At 43.4% G+C, this 15,282-nt stretch overlaps 1 protein-coding gene across 1 annotated transcript; it reads right to left on the reverse strand.

The window, feature by feature from the left end:
* Positions 1-8,495: 8,495 nt before the first annotated feature.
* LOC140126514 (serine protease inhibitor Kazal-type 1-like) lies at positions 8,496-12,467 on the reverse strand. Its single transcript, XM_072146054.1, has 4 exons — positions 12,336-12,467; positions 12,124-12,164; positions 10,497-10,606; positions 8,496-8,792 (listed from the first exon to the last, which is right to left on the reverse strand). Exons 1-4 carry the CDS (start codon positions 12,388-12,390, stop codon positions 8,747-8,749), a joined length of 252 nt encoding a protein of 83 aa, XP_072002155.1. The 5' UTR covers positions 12,391-12,467; the 3' UTR covers positions 8,496-8,746.
* Between the last annotated feature and the right edge of the window lie 2,815 nt (positions 12,468-15,282).

Genomic DNA, 15,282 nt, shown 5'->3' on the forward strand with positions numbered 1-15,282 from the left:
TAGGCAGTGCATAGCTGAAGGGCAGCAGCGCCCCGCATCGGTGCACTGCATGGCCTGGCATTGCCATGGGCGACAGGGAGAGGGATTAAAATTCTAGGCGTAAATCACCCCCTTTATTCCATGCATATGTTATCTGTACGTGAAATTCACCGCACTTGGATAATATAACTTGCACCTTGCTACTTCAAGAAGAAAATATCTAAGTCTATTCTAGTCAAAGAAATTCTGACGTTAGGAGAAGATCAGAACCAAAATTGTAACAGACATGTATCATAGTTTTTTCTTTCTGTGGTGAATTTTTGAGGCATTTGGCAGCTCATTTTTGCACCTTACGTATAATAATAAATCTTTATTTATATAGTGCCCACAGATTACGCAGCGCTGTACAGAGCTTGCCAAATTGGTCCCTGTCACCAAGGGGTGCTCCCAATCTAATCAACCTTCCAGTATGTTTTTGGCGTGTGGGATGATCATGTCTTTTTACTTGTGATACATGTTAAGTTTTTCTTGTTCTGACTTCTTTTTGAGACTTTTTGTTACAAATGTCTCAAATCCACATCAACACAAGCCATGTGAAGGGGTTATATCCAGGAGAGGATACAAGCCATGTGAGGGGTTATATACAGGAGAGGACACAAGCCATGTGAGGGAGTTATATACAGGAGAGGACACAAGCCATGTGAGGGAGTTATATACAGGAGAGGACACAAGCCATGTGAGGGGTTATATACAGGAGTGGACACAAGCCATGTGAGGGGTTATATACAGGAGAGGACACAAGCCATGTGAGGGGTTACATACAGGAGAGGATACAAGCCATGTGAGAGTGTTATATACAGGAGAGGATATAAGCCATGTGAGGGGGTTATATACAGGAGAGGATACAAGACATGTGAGAGGGTTATATACAGGAGAGGACACAAGCCATGAGAGGGGTTATATACAGGAGAGGACACAAGCCATGTGAGGGGGTTATATACAGGAGTGGACACAAGCCATGTGAGGGGGTTATATGGAGGAGAGGAAACAAGCCATGTGATGGGGTTATATACAGGAGAGGATACAAGCCATGTAAGGGGGTTATATGCAGGAGAGGATACAAGCCATTTGAGGGGTTATATACAGGAGTGGACACAAGCCATGTGAGAGGGTTATATTCAGGAGAGGATACAAACCATGTGAGAGGGTTATATACAGGAGAGGACACAAGCCATGTGAGGGGGTTATATACAGGAGAGGACACAAGCCATGTGAGGGGGTTATATGCAGTAGAGGATACAAGCCATGTGAGGGAGTTATATACAGGAGAGGACACAAGCCATGTGAGGTGGTTATATACAGGAGAGGACACAAGCCATGTAAGGGGCTTATATGCAGGAGAGGATACAAGCCATGTGAGGGGGTTATATACAGGAGAGGACACTAGCCATGTAAGGGGCTTATATGCAGGAGAGGACACAAGCCATGTGATGGGGTTATATACAGGAGAGGACACAAGCCATGTGAGGTGGTTATATGCAGGAGAGGATACAAGCCATGTGAGGGAGTTATATACGTGAGAGGACACAAGCCATGTGAGGGGGTTATATACAGGAGAGTTTGCAGAACTTTTAAGGACAAAGGCACTTGGCAGGGTTAGTTTATTTACAGAATATTGCCAATGGCAAAGCGATACCTCCCATATCCAAGTGTCAAGATAAAAATTAACTTTTATTGTAATATTTAAAATGAATAACTTGTTAGTGGAAATAAACTATTAAAAACCCAATGTTGTGTGGACAGTTTGGTTATTCCTTAATTGTTGTGTCGTGCCTTGTGTGAAGGAGTGCCGTAATCGGCACCACTATGTATTTGGCAGCAGCTAATTAACATGATATTAGCAACACTGTAGCCCAGTTATTCAATGTAGACACTAGGTGTTAGTACTTGTTTCTGTGGTCTTCATCTGCTACAAGTGTTATTATTTGACCATATATCAAGTGTTTTGCATACACTCCGGCCTTTTCACACAAAACTACACTGGTCTATATCTATTGTATCTGGCGATTATCGCCTATACTCAGGTTGGCTCTGTCTGCAGTACAGAGCTGTACTCCTTACTAATCTTGCATTTCACTCATCTACACATACATTGATTTTAAGATGCTGTACTAATAGCCATGTGAAGGGGTTATACACAGGAGAGGACACCAGCCATGTGAGGGGGTTATATACAGGAGAGGACACAAGACATGTGAGGGGGTTATATACAGGAGAGGACACAAGCCATGTGAGGGGGTTATATACAGGAGAGGATACAAGACATGTGAGAGGGTTATATACAGGAGAGGACACAAGCCATGAGAGGGGTTATATACAGGAGAGGACACAAGCCATGTGAGGGGGTTATATACAGGAGTGGACACAAGCCATGTGAGGGGGTTATATGGAGGAGAGGAAACAAGCCATGTGATGGGGTTATATACAGGAGAGGATACAAGCCATGTAAGGGGGTTATATGCAGGAGAGGATACAATCCATTTGAGGGGTTATATACAGGAGTGGACACAAGCCATGTGAGGGGGTTATATTCAGGAGAGGATACAAACCATGTGAGAGGGTTATATACAGGAGAGGACACAAGCCATGTGAGGGGGTTATATACAGGAGAGGACACAAGCCATGTGAGGGGGTTATATGCAGTAGAGGATACAAGCCATGTGAGGGAGTTATATACAGGAGAGGACACAAGCCATGTGAGGTGGTTATATACAGGAGAGGACACAAGCCATGTAAGGGGCTTATATGCAGGAGAGGATACAAGCCATGTGAGGGGGTTATATACAGGAGAGGACACTAGCCATGTAAGGGGCTTATATGCAGGAGAGGACACAAGCCATGTGAGGGGTTATATACAGGAGAGGACACAAGCCATGTGATGGGGTTATATACAGGAGAGGACACAAGCCATGTGAGGTGGTTATATGCAGGAGAGGATACAAGCCATGTGAGGGAGTTATATACGGGAGAGGACACAAGCCATGTGAGGGGGTTATATACAGGAGAGTTTGCAGAACTTTTAAGGACAAAGGCACTTGGCAGGGTTAGTTTATTTACAGAGTATTGCCAATGGCAAAGCGATACCTCCCATATCTAAGTGTCAAGATAAAAATTAACTTTTATTGTAATATTTAAAATGAATAACTTGTTAGTGGAAATAAACTATTAAAAACCCAATGTTGTGTGGACAGTTTGGTTATTCCTTAATTGTTGTGTCGTGCCTTGTGTGAAGGAGTGCCGTAATCGGCACCACTATGTATTTGGCAGCAGCTAATTAACATGATATTAGCAACACTGTAGCCCAGTTATTCAATGTAGACACTAGGTGTTAGTACTTGTCTCTGTGGTCTTCATCTGCTACAAGTGTTATTATTTGACCATATATCAAGTGTTTTGCATACACTCCGGCCTTTTCACACAAAACTACACTGGTCTATATCTATTGTATCTGGCGATTATCGCCTATACTCAGGTTGGCTCTGTCTGCAGTACAGAGCTGTACTCCTTACTAATCTTGCATTTCACTCATCTACACATACATTGATTTTAAGATGCTATACTAATAGCCATGTGAGGGGGTTATATACAGGAGAGGACACAAGCCATGTGAGGGGTAATATACAGGAGAGGACACAAGCCATGTGAGGGGTTATATACAGGAGAGGACACAAGCCATGTGAGGGATTATATACAGGAGAGGACACAAGCCATGTGAGGGGGTTGTATGCAGGATTATACACTACTGTAAATTTTGGATTTATAACCGACTCCTTGGCATGTCAACCCTCCTGAACGACTGGTTCTGGCTGCTCCAGTGGATCTTCGACAACTACCTACTGGAACACATTGCTCATGTGTGGTTGAGCACCCTTGGGTGCAGCGCTCTGTTGCCTGCTGGTGTTCTTCTACCGTTGCCAATACCCAGCTGCCCGTGGATTTACGTGGCTATTGACTTCATCACAGACCTGCCGCCTTCATAAGGCATTACCGTCATCTGGGTGGTAACTGATCATTTTTACAAAATGTCCCATTTTGTTCCTCTGCCAACTTTAAGTGAAATTGGACTTTTCTTCCACCTATCATCCCCAGTCTAATGGGCAGGTGGACCAGACTCTGGGCTGCTATATCCGCTATTTTGTTTCTGCCCATCAGGATGATTGGTCCACTCTTTAGCGATGGGCATATTTTCCTTACAACTCCTTGGACCCAGCATCTGCAGGCTCCATTCCATTTTTTATCAATTATGGACTGCATCCCTGCCCTCCTTTTCCTCTGCCTGTGTCCTCGAATGTTCCTGCCATTGAGGAACTGGTACGGGACCTGAAGTCCATTTGGGAGCAGACTTGCCTTTTCTTGTTACAGGCTTCTGCCCGAACCAAGCTCCAGTTTGATAAAAAACGCAGGCCTCCTCCTATCATCTCTCCAAGGACTGGTTGTCCTCCAGGTATGTCTGGTTAAAGATCCCTGGCTACATGCTTGGTTCTCATTTCCTGGGACCATTCAAGTTGCTCAGTGCATCCATCCAGTGGCCTACAAGCTGCACCTTCCTCTCACCATGCACATCCCGAACTCCTTCTATGGACGACACTGCTCAAGCCTGTCGTCCTGAACCGCTTTTCTCCTCCTGCTCTCGAGGTTGACTCCACTGACATCTTCGAGGTAAGAGAGATACTAGATATGAAGACGGTGAGAAGTAAGCAGTTCTTCTAGGTTGACTGGAAGGGGTTCAGGCCAGAGGAGAAATCTTGGGAGCCCGAGGACAATATCTTGTACCAAGGTCTTCTGCAGAAATTTTTCCAACCCAAGAAGAGGGGAAGGCGTAGGGGTGGGATGTATTGTCACGGGTGCTCCTGCACCTCATGTCTCTGGTTGTGGGCTTACCTATGCTCCTCCATGTGCTCCCACACCCCACAGTTTTGACTCACATGTCCCTGCTCCTGTTTACGGTGGTTGTGCCTGTGCGTCCCCACCTTCTAAGGTGCGAGTGCCAGCTTTAGAAAATATAAAGGGCCAGCGTGCCACTTTGTGCCTCACAGCCATAGAAAAAGCTTATTCCCATGTCCGATTAGTGTGATTTCCCGTTGTGACCCTGGACCTGTTCCCCTTTACACTCCTCCGCTGCCAGCCCTTACCTTCTGCTCTACTTCTGACCCTAAACCTTTTCCTGCCTGTCCCCAACCACGAAGCTGCCTTCTGTTTCTGTACCTCGCCTTGGCTGACACCAGATACAAAGTCGCACCTGCGGAACGACCTGATGGTACCACGTCGCAGCAAATCCGATCTGCTTTGCAGCGGGCGCTGGTGGAAGCCGGGTGCCACTTAGACTCCGGGCCCAGGTGTTGGCTTACGTCCGCGGTGGTCCAGTGGGTCCACTACCCCTGGAGCCTGACATAAATCCCCAAGACTTGGTTCATCTCACTCCAGTGGACTTCTTATTACCTCTTGTATATGATGTGCCAATGTTCAGTGAGTTGACCCTTTTCTACAAATGTTTGTCTCTCTAACCCTTCGCCCCTCATCACTCATCTTGAACATAATGTGATCATTCTAGAAGTAGTACGGCTTTTTTCCACTGATGGGTTTATGTTTAACTTTTTTATTCAGAAAACGATTAGAAAACCAATAACTTTTTCAATAATGAGGCAGTGCTCACATGGATGTCACCAGAGCCCCTCCACTTTGAATACTTCTTAAATGCCCCCCTCCCCCCGATCGGCTTTGCCTCCTTCTGCCTGTGACACTGCAATGATTACTTTCATATTTCTCGCTTGTGCAGTTATCTGTAGCTCCAGTGGTTTCTGTTTTTTTTCATGCAGCTGCACTGAATAGCAGCTGGCAGAAAAAAGAGCCACCAAAGCTGCTGGAGGCATAGAAGGATTGTTTACAGAGTAATTGTAAAGGTTTTTCTTCCACAAATCTATAGCTCTTGGGATGTAAAACGACTTTGCCTATTATCTTTATTACCTCTATGCAGCAGTCTCATTGCTATCCCCCTCAGGTTACCTCAGAGCTGAAATAGCTGCTTCCTTTCCATGTGCTGATAAACCCTGTGAGTTCGTACTTTGTTTACACTTTGTTTCTGGTCGGATTCATGGGAGGGGAGATGCTGCTGTTTCCTGCTCAGAGGGGAAGGAGTCATGTGACAGTACTCTCTCTTTGTATGTAGCAGAGCTAGATGTCTCAAGACAGTGAATATAGATGTCTCCTTCACAGTATAGTAAGGTACAAGATCCCCCTGTTCTCTATCAGTCCCTCCATCCCAGTCTGTGATTTTACAGAACTTTCTCTATCTGTCTTTGCACATCATGCTGATCCCCTCCCCCACCTTGTCAAGGGCAGTATCACCTCTTAGAAGATAAGCTATTAACCCTTAGTGCTCACACAGCACAGGCATAGACTTCATGTACTAATGATTTCTACCACTTATTACATGTTTCCTGCTCCTCCATGTTATGGAAGCTGCCAGACTGGTCACCATATACATCCTGTATGTACACTTAGCAGTGTTCAGTGGATTCACTTGTGGAAAACTAAATGGATTTAATGCTAAATTACTTTGAGAGAGAACACAAGGCATCATGGGATCTGTGGCAAGCTAACTGGCCTCAACTTGAGGGCATAGACTGACAGACATTAGTCTCCACCCACTTCACCTCTGGAGAGAAAGATTTTTGTCAAACACTTTCAGAATAGAAAATGCCATAACTTTGGAAAGAATCCTTCTGTTTGTCTTCAAAGGGGGAATCACATATAATAATTTGCTAAAATAACTATAACTTTACAATTACGCTTTAAGCATAAGATTTGCTAGGAACCAAGTGGTGATGTAGGAAGGAGAAGGTAAAGCAGATCAAGTGGCGCTGTGTAAAAGCCTATGCATTCCAGAGGGTCTCTGGTGATACCCCGTAAGCACTTCTGGCTCACCAGTATATTAGTTATTTATTAGTAGGACAAGAGAATAATATAGGCCTACATCTGTCAGTATATGCCTTTCCTGGAGCATATGCTGAGAATATACTTAATAACATGACGTGTCAATAGTTCAGGACTTGTTTTTTCCAAATAAGTTGATATTTTTGGTGCTGTCCATTAGGGGTGTCCAATTTATTGATTGAAGTTTAATAATTCTTTAAGGAGAGAAAAAAAACACTAATTTTTTTAATTAGTTATTTAATAAATAAAATTTTACCATACGTCAAAAGTAACATGTTATTTTTATTGTGTGAGTCAGTATGGTATGGAAGATGACTAATTTAAATGTATATGTATGTTTCAGGATTGCTCACATTATACAAATAAATACTGTATTCTATTAAAAAATATATTTTAACCAGCAGAACCTGTTGAAGTGTTTATTTTTTGTGTCATGAGGTGTAATTTTCCTTGGTAACATTCAGGGGTTTGTCCAAGTTTTTCAGCTTTTTCAATACCCTGATTGAACCTTCTATACACTGCAATACCATAGTGTGTATTGGGTGTCAGCACACAGCTGTGCATCAGGTCCATTGGAAATATTTTTCCTTACAAATGTCAAATAGTTTCGTCATGGTGTTGGGTGAGGGCTGAGCCATACATGTGAGTACAACACTTGCACAGACTATCTTTCTCAAATATGTTGTGGGCAATTGCAAGCAAGGTCAAGAATTGCAGTCATCCCAATAATATCACAGGGCCTTCCACTGATGAGTTGCTATGAAAGCCAGGAGTATCATATAACTTCTCAGTCTCCATTTATAATAGTGCAACATACATATACTCCAAAGAAAAAATTAGACTGCACTCCAAACTGAATGTGAGAAAAATTTACCCAAAACACCCATTTCAGTTTGGTGTGCAGTCTACTTTTGCCTGATGTGTCAAGACCAGTTTTGGGGTTTGCACCCACAAAGTTTTTCTGCTATTGTTATGGTGCTGTTGGATTTCTGACGATATACACATATACAGGCAGTCCCCGGGTTACGTACAAGATAGGGTTCGGAGGTTTGTTCTTAAGTTGAATTTGTATGTAAGTCGAAACTGTAAATTTCATAATTGTAGGTCCAGACAAAAAAAATTTTGGCCCCAATGACAATTGGACTTTAAACATTTTTTGCTGTAATGGGACCAAGGATTATCAATAACGCTTCATTATAGACACCTTACAGCTGATCATTGCAATCTGGGACTATAGTAAAGCATTCAGAAAGCTTCACCAGAGGTCAGAGGGATTTGTCTGTAACTATGGGTTATCTGTAAGTCGGGTGTCCTTAAGTAGGGGACCGCCTGTATAGATTCAATAGAGAATCATTGAACATCTGAAGTCAGATTCTATAGGTAATGGTAACAATTAAATCATCAACTTTCCCTGCAAGAAATGATCTATTACATAGCATTGGACATTGGAATAAAGAAAAACAAAAAAGGTTTTCCCCTAAAACAGCCATAACTACAATTTGCCAATTATAAGCAGTCAACAGTTCACTTATAAAAATAATGTTTATTAGCAACATTAATAGTTCTCTTGAAATGAACCATAAAAACCTAAAACCTAAAAAGCAGACACATAATTAGATTTTATTTCTAGTCATCACTGTTTCTGTGTAAATTCTATACTGTGTGTGTAAATTATATTCGTATGAAATCTTTTTTTTCTCTATGTCAATGATCAGTAAAGCTCTCGATAGCAACAAATGGGACGGAATGCGGCATTAATGTGTGAATCAAATCCTCAGCATCTTCCATTTTTGATGATCTTCATATGAATGTTTCTCTTTCTGAAAAGGAAAACATAAGAGAGATATCATGAGCATTAATTTGCACAAGCTGTTTCTTCACATCATTATTGTTGGGCCACTTCTAATAATGTAGGTACAAGGTGAATCCAACTAGGCAGGTGTTATTCCTCACACAACCCTGATAAGCTTTCTACTTTTATTTTTAGTTAAGGAGGAGGCGGAAGTGGTAAATCATCTGTAAGAATTTTCTCTCTGGTATCATCAAAGATCTTCTTAAATATTATCTGGTTAATGATAGCTAAGGGCAGATACACTATTGTAATGAAGACTTGAGCCTCAAGGAGCACCCGGTCCTTATGAGTCATCTCCATTAATTATATGGTATACAATATACAAATGTACACAGAATTGAGGATTGTCAGTATGCTCATAATATCCATGCTTTACGTTACGTTTTTGGATGTGCACAAGAATCCAGGGCCGGCTCCAGGTTTTAGTGGGCCCCTGGGCGACAGAGCCCTAGTGGGCCACTTTATGGGCCGCCCTCCAGTAGTCACACTGCCCCCCCCACGTGGACACACTGCCCACCCCATCCTCGTGTACACATTCCCCCCTACTGTATACACTCTGTCCCCTCCCCTTGTAGACACACTGCCCCCCTCCCCCTGTACACACACTGCCCCCCTCCCCCTGTATACACACTGCCCCCTCCTCCTGTATACACACTGCCCCCCTTCTGTATACACACTGCCCCCCTCCCCCTGTACACACACTGTCCCCCTCCTCCTGTATACACACTGCCCCCTACTCCTGTATACACACTGCCCCCCTTCTGTATACACACTGCCCCCCTCCCCCTGTACACACACTGTCCCCCTCCTCCTGTATACACACTGCCCCCTACTCCTGTATACACACTGCCACCCCTCCTCCTGAATATACACTGCCACCCCGTCCCCCTGTATACACACTACCACCCCTCCCCCTGTATACACACTGCCACCCCCTCCCCCTGTACACACACTGCCACCCCCTCCCCCTGTATACACACTGCCACCCCCTCCCCCTGTATACACACTGCCACCCCCTCCCCCTGTATATACACTGCCACCCCCTCCCCCTGTATATACACTACCACCCCCTCCCCCTGTATACACACTGCCCCCCCTCCTCCTGTATACACATTGCCCCCCCTCCTCCTGTATAAACATTGCCCCCCCTCCTGTATACACATTGCCCCGTCCTCCTGTATACACACTTCCCCCAGTAAGTAATGTGCCCCACACAGCCCCCCAGTAAGTAATGTGCCCACACAGCCCTCCAGTAAGTAATGCCCCCACACAGCCCCCTATGGTATCCCCCTTCCCTGGACCCCGTCATGTCTCCCCCCTCACCTCACTGATGCAGGTCTCTCCGTGTGTTCATTGCTTTCCCCGGCAGGTCATGTGACCATGACATCATCCCAGCCTCCGGGGAAAGCAGTGAGTGCAAATGTTCTCATCGCGATCTGTGTCCCGAGGATACAGATCGTGATGAGAAAGGGAAGGAATCTCCCGGGCAGCGGGACCGATGTCCTGCTGACCTGGGGAGATCCGGGGCACTGGCCAAAAGATCCGGGGCATGAGACTGGTACAATTCGTCCGGGGCACTCCAGTACCCCGGGGCCACGGCACGGGTGCTGGCGCCGGGCCTGCAAGAACCTATTCCCAGGTATAATATAAAGAAAACTGCAAATATACTCACATGTTTTCCACACACAGCAGACATTCATTATCATATGTATTTTGATCACTGCCACATACAGGGTCATAATTCCGGGGACATCTTAATGGTGTGCCAATATCACATTTAGGCTGGAAAAGATTACCACCGTTAATATAAGAATGTTTTTTATTACAACATATATTACTGACAATTATAATAATAATAATAATAATAATAATAATAATAATAATAATAATATAATAATAATGGCAAGGAGCTCCTGATCATAGTATTTCTCAGTTTTGGAGATGTGGCATAGCAAGTGGCTAAAATAGAGCTTCACCCATAATAACAAAGTACTATTGTCTAGCAGTGACAAGAGTAAAGAACAGAAACCTACTATAATTTTTCCTTTTTGGGATCACTGCGGGTAATTATCATTAGCCTTGCTGACTGCGATAGTTCTATGGGACATAATTATCAGGGCCTCTGTGCCATGTTTATTGCTAGCAGTTGCAATTATTTTGCCCTCTCCGCCACCTTCGCACCAGTGCAGCCGGAAGGGAGTGGGGTGGCATGGGGCGTTACTGTCCCTGCACTGGCGCTCTCGCTACTGCCGCTGCCTTTTATATCTCAAAATTCGCCGGCTGCGTTTTTTCTATACAAGTCCCTGCCTGGCATAGAATAACATCAAGAGCAGTGGCCGGGCAAACATACGCCGGTGCAAGAGCATCGGTGTATGATAGATATGCCTCACTGTCTGTATTTGGAGTTCTGCTGCAGTCAGATTCATCAAAGTTTTGTCCTTGATAAATATGCTTTTGCTTCGTGGGTTGCTTGCGACGCATGAAAAGTCGCAAAAAAGCCACAATCAAAAGTCACAACATCGACTAGGAAGGGGACTGGTGTAAATTTGCATAAAACCCTGTGCCTAAATGGAAATTTCCGCCAAATCAAAAATACATTTTTTTAATTCAGTCTTATTGTGGAAAACTAGTCCTTTGATCATTTGGCAAAATGGAAAGTCGCAATACAGCATTTGTACCACAACTGCGCCAAAATATTACTAAACATAGACAAAAAAAAAGATAAATTACCGCCACTGATTTTACATGTAGGATAAAATCCACTGATAAAGCTACAAAACTGCTTTTCTGGTTTATGACAGTCTGAATTCCTGCACTGGAGTAAGTTTATGAACCTTCTGCAGTACACGTCATCAGCTGCAGGGCAATGGTAGGGTATATTGAACTTCACTTCTGAAAAACTGTTTTTTTTCGGATTATAATAGAAAATTCCTTTAATGATTGGTTTAATGCAGGGTTGGGTTTACATGATAAAGTTTTAATGCAATTTTTAAAGCTAATAACACAAACGTGGAGAAATGCATCTTTTCATTATAGGTTCTCTAAGGCCAAATCTGTATAAAAACCTGAAGATGTCATTCCCTACAAATAAGAATCTAATTTTATAGTTCAATAAGATTTTTTTGGAAGTTACTAATACAAAACAGTTAATGCCATACTACAATAAAGAAAGAAGAGGAGGGATACATCGCCTGGTAAGAATCTAATTTTAAAAGAATGAATAATATTAGTAATATAGCATTGTGTTAGGCTAATGTTAAGACCTTAACAAGTGAAATTGTTATTTACAAAACATTTACCTCTCTTCCATTATCTGCAGCGGGGTTAGTCTTTGCGGTACCTGGAATTGAACATATGTCATTTTGATTACATATATCTGCAAATTATACTGACCGTTATTGCTCATGATTAACTATTAGCTTTCTATTACTTTACTACACTGTATTATATAAACCGAAGATCATCAAAATTAAGTCAGTATCAGTTATATAAACATTAACTGGGAACATACCCAAGAGAAGGCACAGAAGAATCGCTGCAATGGATAGGATACCACGAAAGTTCATGTTTGCAGTATTAAACACTGAGGAAATGTTCAGTTGTAGGGTTGTTGAAGTATTAGAGAATAATTCTAACAGGTCACTCTTATATAACACTCCCTATCTATGTTATTTAGGTTACTCATTAACAAAGAAAATTACCACTTTGCAATCAATATCACTGCATTGCATGATGGGAATGTTCATGGAGACTAACACAAACAGATAAGAAAATGATGTCATTGGTTTATTTCATTAAGCAAATGGGTGGGTGCCCCGCAGATGGTGGTTGGGGCAATAAATATTCGTCTAGTAGAAGATTAGAACTCTCAGTCATTTATATAACTACACTGCAAAAAGTTTATTAAAGTTTGGTCACAAAAGTGAATGAAGTCTTCCATGTTGATTGAAAATGTCCCAGTCTTCATCAATACTGACTCTTGATCGTCTTTAATACTTTATATATTAATTATTTGGTTGGATATTATAACCACTAATCACTATCCCAATTAGTCTGCAGTAAAAATTGTGCTTTCACACTAAGGGCATCAAAACTACGATTTAACACATGTGGAATTATGTACTTAACAAAAACCTTCAGTGTAAATCTACAATTTTTATAGTATCCAAATTTTGGTCTGTATTGTACAAATAAAATAAAACATGACAGACTTTCATATGGAACTGTAAGGATCAGTGGATCCCCTAGGACCGGAATCTAAGTGACACCCGGTCTTCACCAGGGCCCACGCAAAGTAGGATGGTCTTGCTGCAGCAGGGTAACACTAGGTCGTTCCACAAGTGCGACTAGCCCGAGGTGGCAGCAGAGGTCGAGGTACCTTAGCGGAAGACAGTCTCATGGTCAGGTTCGGGCACAGGGTCAGGGCAGGCAGCAGAGATGCCAGGTCAAGTCTAATCCGGGGTCAGCAACGGGAGGTCCAGGCAGATGGGAACGGGAACAAAGGCACCCGAGACACAGGAACACAGGAACACAAGAACATAGGAACTCAGGAACACAGAAACACAGGAACTCAGGGCTCAGCAGCAGAAACACACAAGAATGCAGGAACACGCAGGAACACACAGGAAAACATGACTCAGGAGCAGGAACACCCATGAACGCAGGAATACTCAGGAATGTAGCAGGGAAGCTTTCTCAATGGTGTAGGTACTTAAAGATCCGGCGAGGCAGGAAGGGAGGTGCCGGATTATAAGGAGATGGAGTTCAGCCAGTGCACCAATCAGCGGTGCGCTGGCCCTTTAAATTCCTGACAGCCGTGCACGCACACCCTAGGGGGTGGGGGGCGGGCACGCACGGCAGTCCGTTGGGGAGCAGGAGGTAACAAGAGGTAAAAAGCTTATACCTCAGCCATTCTTTATAAGGGAATTGAACAAAATGAAATATAATATAATAAATAGAGGTGCTGCTGCTTGAAACAGTCATCAGTAGTGATGAGCGAGTATACTCGTCCGAGCTTGATGCTCGGTCGAGTATTAGCATACTCGGACCGGCTCGTTGCTCGGACGAGTATTTGCCCTGCTCGATAACGAGCATTTAATTAAAAAAAAAGAAGTGAAGAACAGTAAAAAAATACAATTAAAACATTTAATTTAATCATTTAATTGAAGAAAACAGTGAAAGAACACAGTGCAGAATAGATTGCAGATGTTCGGGAACATCTGCGATCTGTTCCAGAGACACGCGTGCAGAACGGTGTTCTCCGCAATAGTATTTGAAGAACAGTATGTGTGAAGAACACATTACAGATGTTTGGCAACATCTGCAAGTTGTTCTCTACACATATTGTTCTTCAAATACTATTGCGGAGAACACCGTTCTGCACGCGTGTCTCCGGAGCAGATCGCAGATGTCTCGGAGACACGCGTACAGAACGGTGTTCTCCGCAATAGTATTTGAAGAACAATATGTGTGAAGAACAACTTGCAGATGTTTCCAAACATCTGCAAGTTGTTCTTCACACATATTGTTCTTCAAATACTATTGCGGAGAACACAGTTCTGCACGCGTGTCTCCGGAACAGATCGTTCCCGAACATCTGCAATCTGTTCTGCACTGTGTTCTTTCACTGTGCTCGTTCAGTTTGTAATTTTACTAAAAAATGCTCGGGTCTCCCATTGATTTCAATGGGGCTCGTTACTCGAAACGAGCACTCGAGCATTGGGAGATGTTCGGCTCGAGTAACGAGCACCTGAGCATTTTAGTGCTCGCTCATCTCTAGTCATCAGCCGTCATCTTATATAAAAAGTCCAAAGTGAATGGGACTGTAGAGAAGCCTGAAACTTCTTTGTCTAGTGGTTGTTGGATAACAGATGGGAGGAGGACACAGGATGGATTAGTAAAGAGAGTTATAACTTCATACAGTTAACCAGTGTTATAGGATAGCATAAAGAGCTGGGTTTTAAAGTCATGTATTAAACTTTGGAGGTTGGGTATTACTCTGATAGTCCATGGCAGGCCTTTCCACAGAATAGGTGCAGCTCTGGAGAAGTCTTGGAGACATGTGCGAGAGGTTCTAATTAAAGTAGAGCTTACTCTAAGTTCACTGGAGGATCGAAGAGCATGGGTTGTATGATAGACAGACATGAGAGAGGAGAGGTAGTGGATGAGGGTAATGATTTAAAACTGTATTTGGAAGGAGACTGATAAACACTGTAATGACTGGCACAAATTAGTAGCATCTGTGTAGCATTTGGTCCAAAAGACAAGCCTGGCTGCTTCACTACGAATAGATTGTAGAAGAGAGAGTTTAACTGGTTCGCGACCGCCCGCCGGCGGTTGGGTCGCGCTGAATGGAGAGGGCTCACGGGCTGAGCCCTCTCCATAGCCGGTAAGTCTTTGCTGCATATTGCAGCAAAGACTTACCAGTCACACCTGCGATCAGTGCTTGCACCGATCGC

The sequence above is a fragment of the Engystomops pustulosus genome, chromosome 4, assembly GCF_040894005.1.
Source record: "Engystomops pustulosus chromosome 4, aEngPut4.maternal, whole genome shotgun sequence".
Taxonomy (NCBI): Eukaryota; Metazoa; Chordata; class Amphibia; order Anura; family Leptodactylidae; genus Engystomops; species Engystomops pustulosus.